Genomic DNA, 17,859 nt, shown 5'->3' with positions numbered 1-17,859 from the left:
GTCTCCTTCCCATTCAAACTTCGAGGGAGATTGCCCGGCTCACTTTCCCATCCATTGTTGTTTGGAAGGAGCTTTCGCGACCAGCGTTGGAACCCCGGTAAACATCTTGCCTTTCGGCTTGTCTTGACCTTCTTGTCCTCGTTTTCATTTCTATCCTGCTCTACTTGGAACAGGCTCCGAAAATGCTTCTCAACGCCTCGCACAAGCTCAGCTTCAGCGGTCTTCCCCCCGATCTGCTCGATGCCTATGTGCGGTACAAGAAAAACACACGGGCTCTGTTGACTTGGTTCCTCCAGCACAGTCCAGCGCCACCCAAACCAGTCAAGAGCTTAACCATCAAGGAACTTGAGTCTATGGCTCAAGCGGTGTCCAAGAAGCTTCGTTCTCTGCCCGATGTTGTTCATTTCTACTTCCGAGAGACGATTGCAGATCGGAAGAGGTTCAGCAAGTACTACCGTACCCAGATCGATGGTTCTGCTGGGGAGCTCAACACGATCAATCACGAACATTTCACGGACACGCAAGTCTCGAGTGGCTGACAAGATGATCCAAACGCTGACACATTGCGCAGTCTCGCAAAAATCTACGACGATCTCTGCGTTTGTTGTGGTGGCCTCAAGTCGCAGCACCGCAAATCGTCATCCTCATCTCCAGTCTGCCCTTCACTCCGTCCAGTCAACCAGTACGAGGGCTTGACAGTCGAGGAAGCCGAGGACTATGAAGGGCAGAACACTGGGAAAATTGCAGCTCCGGGCGGGTCCAAGCCCACCACGCCACCGCCATCGTCGACTGGCGGCCAAGGTTTGGACATACATCTGGCAGATGACGAACTCGGCAGGGCCCTCGAACTGGCAGCCGCCGCGCAAGTAGGTCATCCTCGAGTGGCACGAACATCCTGCTAACGAAGCTAGCAAATCCACGACATCTCCTCCTCCGTCGACCTTTATTGGCAGCTTGCTGGAAAGGGCCAAATCTCGGTCGCAGTCGCATCTTTCATCACCAATGTCGCTCTTGCATCACTACGCCAGGTTGTTAACGAGTTGCTTCAGCATGATGAAGACTTTTGCTTTTCAGACTTGCATGATATATGCTCCTTCGATCACGCGGCGAGTCCAATTGAAGTCGGCACTAAAAAGCTCATGTGCACCAACCAAGCCCTGTTGGGTCGATTGCAACAAATCGAACAAACCCTGTCGGACCTGTCGAATGGTCCCTTGCCTTTTGGTGCCCCATCTTGCGCCAGGTGTGGTCTCAAAGAGGCACAAGAAGCCCAGGCAAAAGTCATCAAGGACAACGCCAACAGCCAATACCTCTCGTCAGCCATCATCGAGAAGATTGTCGACTTGGTACATAGCAAAGCGGCAACAGTGGAGATTATCAAGGCCAGCACTCCCGTCTGTTTGGATCTAGGCGATATCATTACGGACCCGAAGAATAATACGAAGACTTGGTCGGCTGTTCTGGGATTGAACCTCCTAACCCAAAGTTACGGGGCCTTTCTTCGATCCCTTCCGAAGCCACAAATGGCATCACAAGGTCGTATCATGGCACTGAAACTTGCACACCAGGCTCGCTCTCAGGTTACGACAGTTTTGAGCAACAAGACGGCCTTTCCCTGCCGCTGTCCTCAGACTCTTGGCTGCCACCTACAAAACCTGGAAACCAACCTGCAGGAGTATGCAAGCCACAACTGCTGGGACCTGGTTTTCCAATCGCCATGGGTCGCTGGGAATCACGTCCTCGAAATATTGGACCTGTGCCATTACTATGGGCTGCACTTACTCAAATATCGGCATTACGTGGGGGCGGTGCTGCATTCTTACAACGTTCTCAGGCAACTAGGCGGGCTAGAGGAAAACTCGACGCTGGAAAAACTATGCTCTCAACTTCGCGATGTCTTGTTCCCTGCTTCCAATCCGCCAAAGTCAAACTTTCGCGCTTGCTGGGCTAGACACGTGGGTGCCAGGTTGAAATTCGAAAAGGGTCACAAAGGCAAGAGCAAACATGACAATTGGTGTCTCGCTATCCCTGCGCACGCGGCGAAGGCGGCGGCTGGATTTGACATTCCCAACCACCAACAGAAGGTCGGATCGGGCTGCGTGGTGTTCCACATTAAGCACAAGAATTACCACGTCAGTGATGATCAATTGAAGAACCTTAGTGCCCCCCTTGAGCGCCTCCGGCAAACGCGGGGAGAAATGGAAGCAAAACTTGTGTGCAAGAGTGACTTACCGATAATTGAACCGGCCATGCAGAATCCAAGACTTCTCCCGCTTGTTCTGGCGACTCACGGGGTATTGACCAATGGTGTTCGCGGATTCTTTCCTATGGCTCGGCTGAACCTCTTTGCGGTGTTTGAGCGATGCCTCCGTGTGGTCTTACTGGTCTCGGACAAGATGCATACTGACAATGAGGCTGAAAAGGGAATTGCTTGCATCTGCTTCTGCACTGAAATTTTCATCGCCGCGGATCGTATTGTTAAGGGCAGACGGCTGGGCAAGCTTGAAGCATGGAAAGAACACGAGCGCAAGCTTGTTGAGGACACGAAAGAAGCAATCCAAACAGTCTTTGGGGGCATCTCAGAGGATGAGTTGTTGTGGAATGCCTGAGGTCCGTGCTCATAAGCCTGGTAGGCAGAGACTGGACTTCCGTGTGTCGCAGGCGGCGAAGCACCGGTGCAACGAGTTGGGAGGGCTTTTCAAAGAGCAGGCGGATGATTGTTACTGTAGTCCGGCGTGGTCTTTTTCCTTTCGGTTTTGGAAGGGGTCAACGGGACGGGAGAGCAAGGCAATCATGGTCACACCTCAAGAGGTCGTTTGTCGCCAGTCGCTATGGAATACGCAAACACAGATCTTACTATTACAATCTGCCTTCCTTGCTGATCGGGAGGGTCACCCTTCCACAGACTTCAATCCCGCATCGTCCGTCGACATGATAACCGAATTGAACTTGTCCGATGTGGGCAGTTCAATATGGACGTTGTTCACTGTAGCAATGCCCACATTTACCTCGCGCGCCTGCAGTTCAAGAACATGGCCTCCAATCTTCTTCTCTTTGTCGATGAAATGCATATGCTCGCCAGCAACGAAAAAGCCTTGCCACGCGACCGGCGAGCGGAATCCCACAATGGTGCCCTCGACGTCGTGGTACTCTGCCACAAACTGCTTCTTGCCCAGCTCGCTCAGCGGCTGCCCGTCGTATTCTTGGCCCTTTACCGTGCGACACTTCAACCGCTGGAACACGCCCTCGACCCGGTACGACATGAACAAATTACTCGCGTGGTCATTGAACTCCTCGAGTACGGCGTCGATCGAGTCCTTTGTGTCCAGCCTGACCGTCACCGTCCTCTGCGAGCGAAAGTGCGTGGCCGCAGCGTAGGGGATCTGGTCGTCCTGGTCGGCCAGGCGGATTTTGCCCTCAGTCTGTAACTGGTAGACGGCGCCGTCGAGCAGGAGAAGCTCGCCCTCCATGCGCACGAACGTGCCCAGTCCCTGATTGCCCTTTTGCAGGAGTTTGGAGACGGTGATGCCGCTGTCCGAGACACCGGACATGAGGGCACTATGTGTACAGAAGTTGTTTTGTTCGTCAGCCAACGCTGCATCTATCACTGCATCACCGACGCGAGTGTTTTTTTGGGAGGAAATGAAATGAAATGAACGATGCCAATGACAAAGAAAAATAGATTGGGTTTAGAAAATAGTCAATACACTTACTTGACCAGGGAATATTGGTAGATCTCATTGACCGCCATACTTTGCTTCCCTTGCTTTCCAATCGCAATTCTTATCCTCCCTGATGGATGGTGTTGGAATGAATATGCTGGCTTCGTTTCAATGCTGTTTCTCAATCTCTCCTTTTTAAGCGCTTTCCTCGTCCCTGCTAGTCCAATGGGCGACAGCGGCGACGGTAGCACTTCAAATGCCTCAACTTTTTCTGATCTCTCTCTCTCTCTCTTTCTCTCTGCGCTGTTTCTTGCTTTCTTTTCATTCCTTGTCAGGGGCCCAAGCGAGAGTCGGAATCGCAGGCGTCATGTATGTCTGAGGAGAAATGCGTCACTCCGGATACCTTATTGTCTACTGAGGCAATACGGCGAGGACGGATTATCCGGCTGTAAGCGTCTGCCGATTACATCATCCTTGATGCCAATGGACGAGGCTGCTGCCTTTCCTTTAACCGGGTGGAAAGAGTCCAGCTTCATCGCGGAGGGACCGACAGCCCTATATATAGATGCGTGTGTGGGTGTTGATATGTCTTCATGCACAGAAATTCACAGTCTTCTACAGGCCACCCTGCGAGCATCAATACAGAAACATCCCCTGGCACTGCCTTTGGACGAATTTACTCCCTTCTTCCTCTCATCCTCTTCGTTGATTCAAGCCCGAGCCCAAAATGAGTGGTGAGAGCACCGTCGCTCAGATCATCGTCAACAGCCTGTACAATGCGGGCGTCCGCCTGGTGTTTGGGGTGCCGGGCGCCAAAATCGACGCCATCTTCGACGGATTGATGGACCATCCCGAGATCAAGCTCATTGTCGCCCGGCACGAACAAAACGCTGCATTCATGGCCGCCGCCGTGGGGCGTATCACTGGAATCCCAGGAGTCTGCATCGGCACCAGCGGGCCAGGATCGTCGAATCTTGCCACGGGACTCATCACGGCGACGACGGAGAACGATCCTGTGCTGGCCCTGCTGGGCTCGGTGCCACGCCACATGAATCTCAAGCGCACACATCAGAGCATGCGCGCGCTGGATATCCTGGGACCGACGGCCAAAACTGCCGTGGGCATCGACATTGAGGACCAGGCCGCAGAAGCGATCGTCAACGCCTTCCGGTCCGCCAACGCCGCGCCCAAGGGCGCCGCCGTCATCTCCATCCCGCAGGACGTTGCAAAGGGCACATCAAAGATCCTCCCGTTCCCGAGCGACGCGTTCGTGCCGCCCATGTACGGGCCCGCGCCGCTACAGAAGCTCGACCAGGTGGTCCAGATGATCGAGAGTGCCAAACTCCCAGTGCTCTTCCTGGGCATGAGGGCAAGCAGCCCCAAAGTCGTCAGCGCCGTGCGGCGCCTGCTGTCCAAATTCCCCCTCCCGACGGTCGAGACGTTCCAGGCGGCCGGCGCGGTGCCCAAGGAGCTGGTGCATCTGTTCTACGGCCGGGTCGGGCTCTTCCGCAACCAGGTGGGCGACAAGCTGCTGTCCAGATCTGACCTGGTGCTCGCCGTGGGATACGATCCCGTAGAGTACGACGCCAACCTGTGGAACCCGCACGGCACCAAAAAAATCGTGCACATTGACTTCACAGCTTCCGATTATGGGACCTATTATCATCCTGTCGCGGAGCTTCTGGGTTCCGTGGTCGAGAATGTCACATACCTGTCCGATCACCTCTCCAAGATCTCGGACTCAAACACCATCTCGGACCTCTGCCGGGGATTGATCAGGGAGTACACCATGTGGCAGGAAAGGCCCGAGGTGAAGGGCGGATCTTCGTCACCCTCGGGCAAGGTCCATCCTCTGCATTTCATCAGTACCTTGCAGGGATTTGTGTCCAAGGACACAACCATCTGTGTGGACGTTGGCTCAGTGTAAGTCTTGCCTAATCCCGGTCCCCTGGGCCCCTTTTCCCCCCTGTATGCCAACCTGCTGGGAAGGAGACCAATCATGCGTAAAGCTCCATCCAACAACCAATCACACCAGTGTGCTCTGACTGACAGTCATTCTTTTACCTCTACAGGTATATCTACTTCATGCGGTACTTCTTCGCGTACGAGCCGCGTCGATTACTCACGTAAGTCCTTCTGGTCCTTATACCTACATCCCTAACCCCATCCCATCCCCCTTGACCCAAAGCTTCCTCTCTAAAGGCCAAAAAAAAGGTGTACACGCCACCCAACTAACACACTTCATCACCAGCTCCGACGGCCAACAAACCCTTGGCATCGCCCTGCCATGGGCCATCGCCTCCAGCCTCACCCAATCCCCCCCATGTTCCGAAAAGGTCATCTCCATCTCCGGCGACGGGGGCTTCATGTTCTCGTCCCAAGAAATGTCCACCGCGGTCCAGCAGGGCTGCAACATCACGCACTTTATCTGGAACGACGAGGCCTACAACATGGTCGAGTTCCAGGAAGTCATGAAGTACGGGCGCGCTTCCGGCGTCGCGCTCGGCGGTGTCGACTTCGTCAAGTTTGCAGAGAGTTTCGGTGCAAAAGGGTTCCGTATCGAGACGGCGGAGCAGGTCGAGGATGTTCTCCAAAAAGCCCTCGCGTATGAGGGAGTTAGTGTGGTTGACGTTAATATCGATTATTCGGAAAACGCGGAGCTGGCGAAGAATGTTATTGCAGATGAGTGGAATTGAGATCTATTTGTTGGGCTCGTTGATTGATTCATTCGATGCTGAAATGAATTCTTTGGCTAGGGTATAAAGTCATGGGAAGAATCGATGAGCGCTTAGGAATTCCTTATGGGCATGGTCTGTGTTGGTTGGGTAGCATTTCCTTTCATCTCTCTTATGTATTCCCCCTACCTTTCAAAGGGCTCTTCGAAAAATGGCCTTTTGATTCATTCTTCGATTTCGCCAGCAAGCAGGTACACCAGTGCCAAAGACATCTTGAACAAATGAAACCCACGTGCTGGCTTTGGCCACTCATTTCCCAGTCCCAGTCCCAATCCCAGCACCTCCGTGGCAGCGCCACTGCTTGTACACTAGAGCCATCCCGCGTGGTGTCATCTGAAACTCTGTCTTCCAGCCAACGACGTAGCTCTCTTCGCCTTCAGGTTGTGTCCTGACTTTGCCAACCTCTTTTTTCGCGGTGCCGAGATTGTTGGTGTCCAAATCCACAGGCATGGAGGCGTCAACAGGGAACTTCAATCCGACTCCGACAAGATCGCCAGTGACTTGATCAGGCGTGACTAAATTGTGCTGAGGCATCATCTGTGCTTGCTGTGGAGCTCCTGGGGTTGTGGCGGTGGTATTCTTGCCAGACCCGCTGTCTGGCCAGGCACCAACATTGTAACGAACCTGATTGATACGAACGATGATCTCGTTGAGAGCACGTTGCTCGAAGAATCCCAGCTTTGCCAAATCGTAGCGAGCATGGAGAGCCATGAGAAGTTCCTGCATTTTTTGGTCTTGGCTCGTTTCGTAATACTCGCCGGCAAGAGCCTCGAGCTCTGAGCGGGCTGTGCCTGAAATGTCGAGGGCTGACGGAGGGACATGGCAGAGGAAGTCTATGACGTAGGATCGGAAGGCATCGTCTTGCGGGGTTGAGGTGGTGCTGGACATCTTTGATGGGTACCTCCACCAAGTCACCCAGACAGGATTGTATTGTTGGTCATACAGAAAGAGAGGCCCTCAAGGTCGGAAGAGAACTCACGTTTTTGTGATTTGACATATTGGTGTACACATAACTCGCTGAAAAAGGTGGTAGCGTTTCTCTGACTGATTCTCCTCATCCCTGATCCTAAAACGTCGCTGAAGATTGAGAGATGGGCTGAATAGAGCATTAAGTTGCGGAAGGTGCGATGATACAAATTGAATTTTGGCCGACTGGAGATAAAATTGTTCGCATTTACGCCTCACCTGCTGCTGAAAGCAGTGGGATGCGTCTGTAGCGCGAGGTGAATCTGTTGCACGGGCATGAAACATTTTCACCAGCTCAATGATGGACCGTATCAAGAAAGTTCTTTCACTGGACTGGGAAGTGTTGGCCAGGCCTTCCTCAGCAATCCAAGCAGATAGATCATGACTGAGAAGAAGGCAAGATTCAGAGAGGCCTATTCCTCATCAGCGACTTCCTGAGACAAAGGACGCAATTGTCAGAGGATGAAAGTTCTTTCGTTATGAACTCCTCCGATCTTTCTTCGCAGCGCAATTTCAGGCCCAGTCAGACAAGGTACGATGTTGTCCCACTGGAAACAAGCTGGCATTGAGGGTACATTTCAACCTTTTTATCCATTGTCTGTTGTGAGTGACAAGAGAATAGACGCGATGCTCGCGGTTGAAGTTCATGGTGTAACCGGAACGCATTTGCTGCGACCGCGGCGGTAAGTCCTGTGCCTGCCGAGGCATATGAGGATACGAACACCATGCACCGCCTCGGCGATGCTTTTGCCATTGTCACTCGGCAAAAGGAGAAAGAGGCAGGCAGGTCGGATTCGCGAGGAAAAATCCCCCTGATGTGCTTGTGATACTGCCAAGACCAACGTCATCGATATGTTCAGCCTCGTCCACGTTCACGAGGCTGCAAAAGAGCAAAGAATCACTGGACAGTGGCTGATGTATTCTTTGACCTCCAGCAGTCGGTGAGTCATCCTGACAAAAGCGTCAAAGTCCGTTTCTGAGATTCACGCTCGTCAATATGTTATATGAATGTAGGTTGGATAGCGTAGTGCTTGTCCCACAAAGGGTGACGCTTGTTGTTTTGCTCATGGACTTCCCCTTGTTGACCCACCGCTGCTAGCATATGTTGTGAATCGCGCATATCGAGGCTGGTCAGGAGACCTGATGATCTCAATATCAGGCAAGATCCCGGTTGGCTTGTGAAGTGTACCGGATTCCAGCCGCAAGCCCTGGCTGTCGTACTGCGGGTCAATCTTGACATGGACAAAACCCTGTCACTTCGTCAGGATCCGACAAGGCAACCAAATTGGCATGACCGGGATGCTGATGCTTGGGGCTCTTGTCACTGATCGAATACCAGAGGGCAGCATATATCATCCGAAACTGGACTGACATTGTCTTGGCGAGCTGGAGGTCTTCGCTCGCGGGTTTCTCTTCGTTGAATCCACGGATATAATGGCAAACTAGTCCGTACCACTGCCGCATTAGGTTGTGGAGCTGGTGGAAGCTAGAACAATCACTGGTCCATTCTCTGTGGCAGAGGGAATATATGAACCGCCAGCGAATGATCTTGAAGAACTTTCGTTGCATTTGAGCAGGACTCTGGAATGCTTCTAGTATATGTGGTATGCTCTGGTCAAAGAGAACATTCGGATCTCCACCAGGAAGGACGATGAGAGTTCTGAAGATGGAAACAACTGTCTCCACCTGTAGAGCTATGGAGTACATGGATCTGGCAGCAGAGGTCCTCATGGTATTAGGGTCGTTCATGATGCGAAAAGCAGCGGCGAGATGTGACAACCCCCCATAACACTCGGTATGTGGATCCAGATATTCGTAAACTGCTATCAAGATGCAACACAGAAGCACCGTGTCCACACAAATTGCCACCTTTTCTCGAGTGAGCCAGGACAAAGCTAGGAGATATTGTCCCGATGCAAAGGAGGGCTCGTCCGGAGCCAGGTTAGACGTGCACTTATGCCTGCCGGCGAGGGCGACTGCGAGGTGACGAACCCCCGGTATCGACGTCGCGCATTGTCGGACATGACGGAACCAAAAGTCCTGGGCGCTGCCTGCAAACGTCCATTCTGCCATGGCGGGCGTGGTAACTTCACAGAAGTACTGAAAAGCCCATGTCCCAAAATCTATACATTGTTCCATTGAGATTTCCTTCTGCAGGTGGACGAAATTGGCAGACATATCTGACGCCTTGGTTCCAGAGGGTTCGAAAATCCTAGCTTTGCGGACAATGTAGCCGTCGCGCCGACGGCAGCTGCGCCTGCATCTCAGGCAATTCGGCTTGGTCTTGTCGCATTTCAAGTGTCATCGTTTACAGGTGAGACAACAAGTGACGACTTTGGGATGATATGCTCGTCTGCTGAGAAAATTTTTGCGATTGCTGGGACCTGGAGGAACTGGACCACTGTTCAGTAAATATGGTGACAAGAGCACAATTTCCGGGTCTTGCACTGGGTGATTGTGCTCGATGGTTTGCTGTTCCTCGATGTTCAAGCGTCGATCTTTGCATCTGGGCGCCATTGTTAGCACTTCTCAACTGAGAGATATCATCGATTCTATATTGTTAACACCAAGAATCGGCTTCCACTATTATGAGAATCGCGTCGACGAGTGGCTCGCCTTATAAATTCCATAGGGCTGAGAAATGTGACGCAAATCGCGAGCTGGGAGGCCTAAGCGACTGAGGATGTATCGAGTACCTACTCAGTAGAGCATATACAGACTGACATACAGAGGCTGGGGTGCAAACCACTGGAGCAAGAGCACCTTGCGTCAAGAATCAAGACTTCTAAACGAGCCGATAGCAACTCGCTTCAATTCTAGGGAGTTTCGGCCCCTGGCGTCATGCTGGTGATTCTGTGGAGCCCCTTCAGAGGGGGCGTAGGCTGCTCATTCCCAGGTGGCGTGGAATTGTGGGCTTCGCAAGCCAACATCGCGAGTGGCAGCAGGAAAGTCGCAAGGACCCGGGGGGGTTCTCCCTTGGCCCAATAGGCGAGATCGAAATCAGGGAGTGGTTGCCTTACCTATGCATCTGTTTTTGATGCTACAACCCAGCAAGGGCATTCGTTTCCTTGCTTCCGTTCTGCTCTTCAGAACCAATATGTAATAGACAGTGGTATCCACCACTTGTCGATGTTTGTCATTGCTGCGAAGACGCTCGCCGGGAAGATTACCATGATTGAACAGTCGGATCTCTTTGAGTTTGTCAAGAATTTCCCAGGGGAGCACCAATAGCACATACTCAGACCCGACACCCAATTTACTTGTTCCCGCAAGCAAACAGGCGTTCCATGTTCAACAGCCGTGACTGCAACATACCGATGCCGATCCGGATATCAATGTGCCAGCTCAACCACATGGTATCGGGCGACAACCTCCCCCGACAAGGGGAGAAAAGGTAGCCACAGCCTCGTGGCACATGAGCTCATCCAGGTTTAGGCCAGCCTCGCCCACGTCGCTGAACAACGTAAAAGTAGCAACCGACTGATAGCTTGCCCACTGCCATCAACTACTACATATGTAGGTGCTCATCTGGTCGTTCATCGCCATGACGACCAGTTTCCTGATCCCAACCCCGCATTTCCACATCGACCTCGCCGCTCTCGATGCGCTCCACCCGTGCGTCTCTCCCGTATTGCAGGACCTTCGAGAACTCCGACTCTCCCTGGGTCATTTGTTTCATGCTAACGACAGATCAGGGTTCACTACAGCCGCCGCCTTCTCATCTTTCGCTGTGCTTCCCTCGCTCAGCGAGATGCTCAACTGGCTGCCTTGAGGGTGGGTTTACAAGCCCTTGGCTTGCGTTGTGCCATCTTGGGTGGTGTCGTCGCGCCGCTACCGTCTGCAGAGATCGATACCACTAATGTCAATCCGGACTGGCGCACAATTCTCCCTGGCCATGGAATTGAGCTGGTAATAAAGGACCTGCGGGCTACATTGCCTTCTTTCGGAGAGCTTGAATCCTCTGGGTTCCCGGTTGCCCGACTTCCCTATGATGTGCTTGTGCCTGTTCCTCAGGATATTGGCAATGACCGCCCCTTTGCTGCATGCAAGATCCAGTTCAGCACAATTGAAGGTGGTACTATCCTTACGTGGGCCATGTCACATTGCGTGGCAGATGGGAGTGGGAACAATGAGCTGATGCGAATGCTGAGTGAAGCAACGAAGATCGCGCAGGAGCGGACTACGGACAATGTACTGGCCCTGGCTGCCGCCTCAACACAATTGGGCCTGGACCGCAGCTTCATGCGGAACGTGTCCAGTGAGATCCCGTTCAAGATAGAAGACCATCCCGGATATATGACGAATGCGCCAACGCAGCCCCCTAGCCACCCGTTCGAGGCAACATCGGCAGAGGTACCAGTCAGCTTCTATATCCCCGCGACTGGTGTGGCACAGCTGAAAGCAGATGCAACACAGCCTGCCGCACCACCGATTTCCACACACGATGCAATCTGCGCCCTCATATGGCGAAGTCTCATCCTCGTACGCAGAGAACGCTCTGCCGCTGCAAGGGCCCTCCCCGGGTCCACCAAGACCAACCTTTTCATGCCCTCGGACGCCCGCCGTCACCTCGACCTCCCGCAATCGTACATCGGCAATGCCGTCTACCAACTCTCCGTCTCACTCGACCTGGGCAAGCTCCTCGACCCACGCTCCGGCCTGCAGGAAGCTGCCGGGGCGGTCCGCCGTGCTATCACGGCCGTCAATCCCACTCTCGTGCGAAGCATCATGGCTGAGACGAACAAGAGGTGGGTGGACTGGGCGTTTCTGGGCAGTTACTCGTCGACTGGAGTGGCCATGGGGACGGATTGGACGAGCTCACCGCTGTATGACCAGGACTGGGGGACGGTATTCGGTGGAGTCCCAGCTACTTACAGATACCCAGGTGAGCCGGGGTTCAATTGTGTCATGCCCAAGCTACCAGATGGAGCGGCAGAGGTGATAGTGAGCGTCATGAAGAACGAAGTGGACAAGTTGAGCAGCGAAGATTGTTTCGGGAAGTATATCGAGCGGCAGTAGCTGACGACTTGGTTTCACACAGAGAGATGGTATAAAATCTTCTCGAGGGACAAGGTAATGCCCGGCAGAATGATAATATGTCGTTGGCCTCAGTTTCCTTCACCCCTCCTTCATTACATATCTTTCCTGTTTTCTCGCCAGGTATTGATCAACCCCAGGTGCGGACCATACACCAAGCTGAGGCCGAGTCTCGCCGCCACTATCGGAAAGGAAAATGTCTGGCTTCACAAACTGAACATCTTCATAATTGTTTATATTAGGCCATGTCTGCGTACCGATCATGTGCCCTTTATACGAGGGCTTTGGTTTCAGTCAGTGTAGTGGAACATATTGTCACCCTTGTGAAGGCTTCTGCCTGAGAATCTCGCTCTGGTGGTTGCAGGGCCGAGGCGGACGAGAATGGAGCAGGTTGGGACCGTTTTCACTCCTTTCACAAATCCAAGCACCAAGTTTCGATCGCCGGAGTTTCGACTAACACTTGCAAATCAATCTTTCCCGATGTTGTAGAAAATGGAGATCACTTGGGGATTGTGCTGACCTTTTGTCAACGGCATCTTGTCAGAACTTGGCCAAAGGAGAGTTTCTTCCTTGCGGATATATTTAACGATACGGGAACTCTGGTGTCTGCGTATGTGGAGGACATCTACGCTCATCTGGAGCAACCTGAAATGGAGGTTCCTGCGGAGTCTAGTGAAATGTGAATAGAGGCAAGGTACGACAGCTGACGCATGGAAAGTCTGGGTGAGGTTCGACTCTCAGCTTCCTCCCTTGGAGGAATTTGCCGGTTCTGTTGGTTTTGTCTACCCTCAAGGACTTGAAAAGTTCGAAGATTCCTTTGGAAGATCTGGCGCGGCTCTTAGTCTCTCGCCAAAAAAAAAAAGCTGTAGCACTGGTCGTCTCTAGCACCGTGTCTGTCGCCGTCAGTTAAGTAGCGAAAAGCAGGTTGATAAGGGTGGATAACGGAGCAAATGATACATGCAACGTATGCAAGGAGCTCCCGAAGAAGGCCTAGGTAACCGCACCTATTGCCGTTTTGCGCTGTTCGTTGTCATCGCTGTGCGTCAGGTCGGGTCGCCGAATGCATATCACTGGCCACTGGCCGGTCAAACACCTCCCCATTTAATTCTCATACTAATCTGTCATGTGCCGTCACAGCGCCTGCTGATATCAAGTCAGCTATGCATGGCAAAGGTATGAAGCATAGGAGAGGATCCGCAAAAGGACTTATCACGTGAAGTCGAAGGGCTTGGCCTGGGCAATAAAATGCCATTAATTCAAAGCTCATATGCACTCTCCATTGGCAATGTTATTGCCATGTTCAATTGCCATCGCCGGACGCCAGCTCGCTAAATGTATCACTATTCATTCATAACACGCCATAGACAATGTCATATCGCCATATCATAGCTACCCAGGTACCCTCTCATTCCCACGCAAACTCCTAAGAAACATGCTGTTGGACAGCCTCCTTTGGAATGACGCCCTGCGCCACAAAGATGTCAATGAGCCCCTGCAATGGCTCCATGTCCTTCCTGCTGATCAAGTCGTAGTACATAGCGACAGTGCAGAAGTGGACGAAGCAGCTGTTCAACTCTGCATGGCGGCCAATATGCCAGAAGGGGTCGGTGAAGTGACAATGATATAAGTGCGCGTAGCAGCGGAACATTTGCTTGATGATGGCCTTGACGTCGGAATGGAAGTGCTGAGGGAAGCCCGATGATTTGCCGATCCATTCGTCCTGAATGCCTGCGAGGGTACTCAAAGGTTGATTGAGGTTGGTTGGGGGTGCGGCAATTGGCGTGGCTGTTGAGGGTGTAGCGGCGCCGGTGTCACCCGACATGTACGAGGTTTGGTCAACGGTCGGCGGAGGTGCAGTAGGGAAGGTCTTCTCATCATGAATTTTTCCAACGATCCAGCGCTGAACTCGGACGATGTATTGGGGGGCGGGAATCTTGGCCGGTCGACCATTTTCGAGCCAGGTGTAAGTGAGGCTAGAAGGGTCAATCAGTAAACGTTCACTGCGTAGGGAGAGATTGAACATACCGCCCAGCAGACATTGTAGGACATTGCTGCTCATTGCAAAGAGGGAGACCAGTGTTGGTGTCAACCTCCTGAATGACTTGGATCATACCTGTGAGAAGTCGGTTCATCTCGACCACTGTAGGGGATGAGCTTCACTTCACCAAAACTGTAGAAGTCGCATCTCAACTCACATTGATGGGCTAGCCATTCGCCAAGTTCGACGTTCTTTGGTTGTGCAGCAAGAGTGAGGAAGTTTCCCTTGACAGAGCACTTCGCGTATTTCTCGTTGAGGAATTTCTTGGGTTCTTGTTCCACATAGCCACTCTGCTCGCTGAAGGTCGATGAGATGGAGGGGGAGTTCGTGAGAGAGGGAAGGGGAGGGGCTTGTTGTGAGATTGGAGATTGAGATTGCCCGTTGTTGTACTGCGCCTTGAGGTTTTGGTTGGATTTGGTGTTGGCTCGAGTGAAACCTTGACGACTACGAGAAGGGTCAGCAACCGTGGCATGTTTTGTTGGACTGATGGGTCGCTTGAGGCCTCTCAAAGAGATCTTCCATTTGAATTTGCCCATTTCGAGTGTGTAGAGTAGCGAGTATCAGATGAAGACAGTGCGTGTCGGCGGTGAAAGTGGGAGAAGTGTGAAAATCGAGGTGAGTTGAGGACGGCGGGGCAAACTTACACGCTCTGAAAGAAGGTCGCCATGACGGTGAGGTTGACCCGCACAGGGTCGGGCAAGGCACTCGATTGTTCACAACACAATTTCTTGTCGTCGACGTGGTGAAAGTGGTGAAAAGGAGGTAACCAGTTTCACTCAATCGACGGTGAGGAGAACGAGTCTCTCATTGAAACAAATAACTCCTTATATCGCAACTCAGCCGAGAGAGGGGCACGTGAGTATGACGCTAGCCGTTTTGGTAATCTCGACTCGCAGCCTCAAACGTCGCAGTCTCGAACTGCGGACCGGTCGCCAGCGGCCCATTCACACTGCTAGTTTCGTTTTCTCACATTCAACGTGAATATCTCAGATGGCAAACTACATATCGTCTTAATATCTTCGGTCTCTCTTTATGAGATGTCCCCGCATCCTACCTAGGCCTTCCGCAGCTCCTCTCAGCGCGGCCTTCTGTGTTCGTTGCGCTCGAAATCCTACATCCCTCAACTAGCAGCCAGGATGTCTGCTGAGGTTGAGTCTGCTCCCCACAGCAGCATTCTCGAGGATGATGAAGTTCCACAAGATCTGAATGGCGACATCGCGTCTGATAACGACGGAGATCTGTTCGGAGACGAGGATGAAGAGGTAGAAGAGCGGAATGAGTAAGAGCCCTGTGTATGGACTCTCCGATCTGTCACTGACCTGCTGTAGCCTCCGCAGAAAACTAGACGACTCCGAGCTCGATTCTGGCGATGATGAAGGCCGAAACGATCGTTTAGCCGCCACTGTGGAAGACGAGGAGGCCCTCTATGAAGAGCAGAAACAACTCAAACTTCTTGACGTGGATATTGCACGAGTCAAACCGCCCGAAGGCGACGAACTATACCTCCTGAACATTCCAAACTTCCTGGGTATCAAGCACAAAAATTTTGACTACTCAAGCTATGAAGTGCCCACCAGACCCCACGACGGCCGCGATCCTGCAGCAGACTCTACTGTCAAATTCTCCCCGTTCTCGACAGCCAACACCTCCCTCTTCTGGCGCCGCGATCCGAAGAATCCTGAACTTATACAATCCAACTCGCGCATAGTTCGCTGGTCGGACGGCAGCTTTACTCTACAGATCGCCTCTAAACCTCAGGACCATTACCGTATCTCCACTACCGCCATGCGACAAGGTTGGCCTAAGAAGCTCTCTGGTTCGCAACACCAAGACTACGACCCGACAAAGGAAACAAACCATTTCCTCGCCGCGCCTCACGCTGCCGCAGGGATCGACCTTCAAATCGTTGCGCCTTTCGACGCGTCCATGAAGATCCAACCAACGGGCGACCAAGCGGACGAGGCCGAACTGAAACTGCGACAGTCTATCGCCGCCACCACTCAAATGCACGAATCGCCGACCACCTTTAAGTCCGTCAAAGAAGACCCAGAACTCGCCAAGAAGGCTGCCGAAATGTTCGAAAAGGAGCGTGCTCGGGCGGACCGTCGCAGAGAGGCCGCTCAAGATCGGCAGTTTATGCGCAGGGACCGCGTCTTGGGGAAATCTGGGCTCGGCCGTTCTATCGGCGGTGCGGGTCTCTCCATTGCCGGGTTGGAGGATGATGACGGGATGCCGACAGCAAGGGGAAAGAAGGCGACAGCCAAGCGACGCAGGACGAATCGGCGTGGGGATATCTACTCGGACGATGAAGATGAGGAAACATTCCGCCGGAGAGGCAGGGAAGACGAATATGATCGTGAAGATGATTTCCTGGCCGCGAGTGATGAAGAACCCGAGATTTACGAAGACGAAGGAGAGGAGGAAGTTGAAGCTGAAGAAGATGAGGATGTTGATGACTTAGAGATCGAAGGACGTCAGACCGTGATTGAAAACCGCACTCGTGGGGGAGCTAGAGACCGAGACCGGGAAAGAACGCCCAAGCGTGCTCTGCGGGATGAAGGCGAAGACACCCAGGGCGAAGAGGACGGCGAGGCTGGGGAAAGCCGAAGACCCGTAGGAAGTCCTGCGGCCCGCAAGAAGCGGAGAGTTATTGACGACGACGAAGACGAGGAATAATCCCCTCCGTGGTCTTGGTCGTACATCTTGTTGTCCTTCCGGCTATCGGCATTATCAGTATTGCCGCGACCTCACAATGGATGGTGCCAGTGACACTGTCGATGTTGCGAATGCATCTTCGTGGCATAGATGAGGCATTGAGCTGGCTTCGGTGTCGGAGGCGCAGTTGCATTTGCAAAAACACCGCATTGCACTCGTCCAGCGGGAAAGAGGACATAGTGATAGGACATGGCGAAAACAAGCGAAACAAATAGTCGAGAGCCAACATCTTTCTTACTTCTCATATCGTTTTCTATCTTCTCTCTGTTTTCTGACCTCCTTTTCCCTCTTCTCTTATCTGAGATGCCTCCTCCCTCCTCTCTCTTCTCTTCGCTCATCGATAAAGGTCATTCTTGTGTATTTTCTTCTCGTCTTCGTAATAACACTTTTAGGACTAACAGTACATGAGAGACAGCGAGCCGACATTGACCATACAGCTTGTGGCTCGAACGTGTAAACGTGTTGGCTTGCTGCAGTATCAAAATCCCCCACAGAGAGCTGTTCTATATATAGCTCTAATACTAGCATGCCTTCCCCAGGGGTATATCGTACAACACGAAATTGAAAACCCATTTCTGGAACGGAATCGGCTTTCCTTGCTGACCACGGTATTGATGGTCAGAGATCTCAACAGAGACATCACACAAACTTATCAACCGACCTCCTCGGAATGTATAGAAACGCTCCTCCAGCCATCCTTTTTATT

The 17,859-nt window shown here is 52.5% G+C and overlaps 8 protein-coding genes across 8 annotated transcripts; 4 read left to right on the top strand and 4 right to left on the bottom strand.

The window, feature by feature from the left end:
• Positions 1-182: 182 nt before the first annotated feature.
• On the top strand, positions 183-2,609 carry Z519_09057 (uncharacterized protein; the record flags this gene model as incomplete). Its single annotated transcript, XM_016766783.1, has 3 exons — positions 183-448; positions 572-866; positions 912-2,609. The coding sequence occupies 3 exons, from the start codon at positions 183-185 to the stop codon at positions 2,607-2,609; spliced, it is 2,259 nt and encodes a 752-aa protein (XP_016617081.1).
• A 282-nt stretch (positions 2,610-2,891) lies between these two features.
• Z519_09056 (alpha-acetolactate decarboxylase) lies at positions 2,892-3,551 on the bottom strand (the record flags this gene model as incomplete). The annotated part of the gene is made up of 1 exon (XM_016766782.1): positions 2,892-3,551. The coding sequence occupies one exon, from the start codon at positions 3,549-3,551 to the stop codon at positions 2,892-2,894; it is 660 nt and encodes a 219-aa protein (XP_016617080.1).
• An 838-nt stretch (positions 3,552-4,389) lies between these two features.
• On the top strand, positions 4,390-6,358 carry Z519_09055 (acetolactate synthase, catabolic; the record flags this gene model as incomplete). The annotated part of the gene is made up of 3 exons (XM_016766781.1): positions 4,390-5,585; positions 5,735-5,788; positions 5,914-6,358. 3 exons carry the CDS (start codon positions 4,390-4,392, stop codon positions 6,356-6,358), a joined length of 1,695 nt encoding a protein of 564 aa, XP_016617079.1.
• Positions 6,359-6,646: 288 nt separating this feature from the next.
• Z519_09054 (uncharacterized protein) lies at positions 6,647-7,285 on the bottom strand (the record flags this gene model as incomplete). Its single annotated transcript, XM_016766780.1, has 1 exon — positions 6,647-7,285. One exon carries the CDS (start codon positions 7,283-7,285, stop codon positions 6,647-6,649), a length of 639 nt encoding a protein of 212 aa, XP_016617078.1.
• A 1,305-nt stretch (positions 7,286-8,590) lies between these two features.
• Z519_09053 (uncharacterized protein) lies at positions 8,591-9,541 on the bottom strand (the record flags this gene model as incomplete). The annotated part of the gene is made up of 1 exon (XM_016766779.1): positions 8,591-9,541. The coding sequence occupies one exon, from the start codon at positions 9,539-9,541 to the stop codon at positions 8,591-8,593; it is 951 nt and encodes a 316-aa protein (XP_016617077.1).
• A 1,366-nt stretch (positions 9,542-10,907) lies between these two features.
• On the top strand, positions 10,908-12,382 carry Z519_09052 (uncharacterized protein; the record flags this gene model as incomplete). Its single annotated transcript, XM_016766778.1, has 2 exons — positions 10,908-10,978; positions 11,059-12,382. 2 exons carry the CDS (start codon positions 10,908-10,910, stop codon positions 12,380-12,382), a joined length of 1,395 nt encoding a protein of 464 aa, XP_016617076.1.
• Positions 12,383-13,823: 1,441 nt separating this feature from the next.
• Z519_09051 (uncharacterized protein) lies at positions 13,824-14,974 on the bottom strand (the record flags this gene model as incomplete). The annotated part of the gene is made up of 3 exons (XM_016766777.1): positions 13,824-14,373; positions 14,426-14,540; positions 14,596-14,974. The coding sequence occupies 3 exons, from the start codon at positions 14,972-14,974 to the stop codon at positions 13,824-13,826; spliced, it is 1,044 nt and encodes a 347-aa protein (XP_016617075.1).
• Positions 14,975-15,574: 600 nt separating this feature from the next.
• Z519_09050 (uncharacterized protein) lies at positions 15,575-17,114 on the top strand (the record flags this gene model as incomplete). Its single annotated transcript, XM_016766776.1, has 2 exons — positions 15,575-15,717; positions 15,767-17,114. 2 exons carry the CDS (start codon positions 15,575-15,577, stop codon positions 17,112-17,114), a joined length of 1,491 nt encoding a protein of 496 aa, XP_016617074.1.
• Positions 17,115-17,859: the final 745 nt, after the last annotated feature.

Source organism: Cladophialophora bantiana (genome assembly GCF_000835475.1).
Source record: "Cladophialophora bantiana CBS 173.52 unplaced genomic scaffold supercont1.14, whole genome shotgun sequence".
NCBI classification, from domain to species: Eukaryota; Fungi; Ascomycota; class Eurotiomycetes; order Chaetothyriales; family Herpotrichiellaceae; genus Cladophialophora; species Cladophialophora bantiana.
This window is presented reverse-complemented; position numbering and strand designations above follow the sequence as displayed.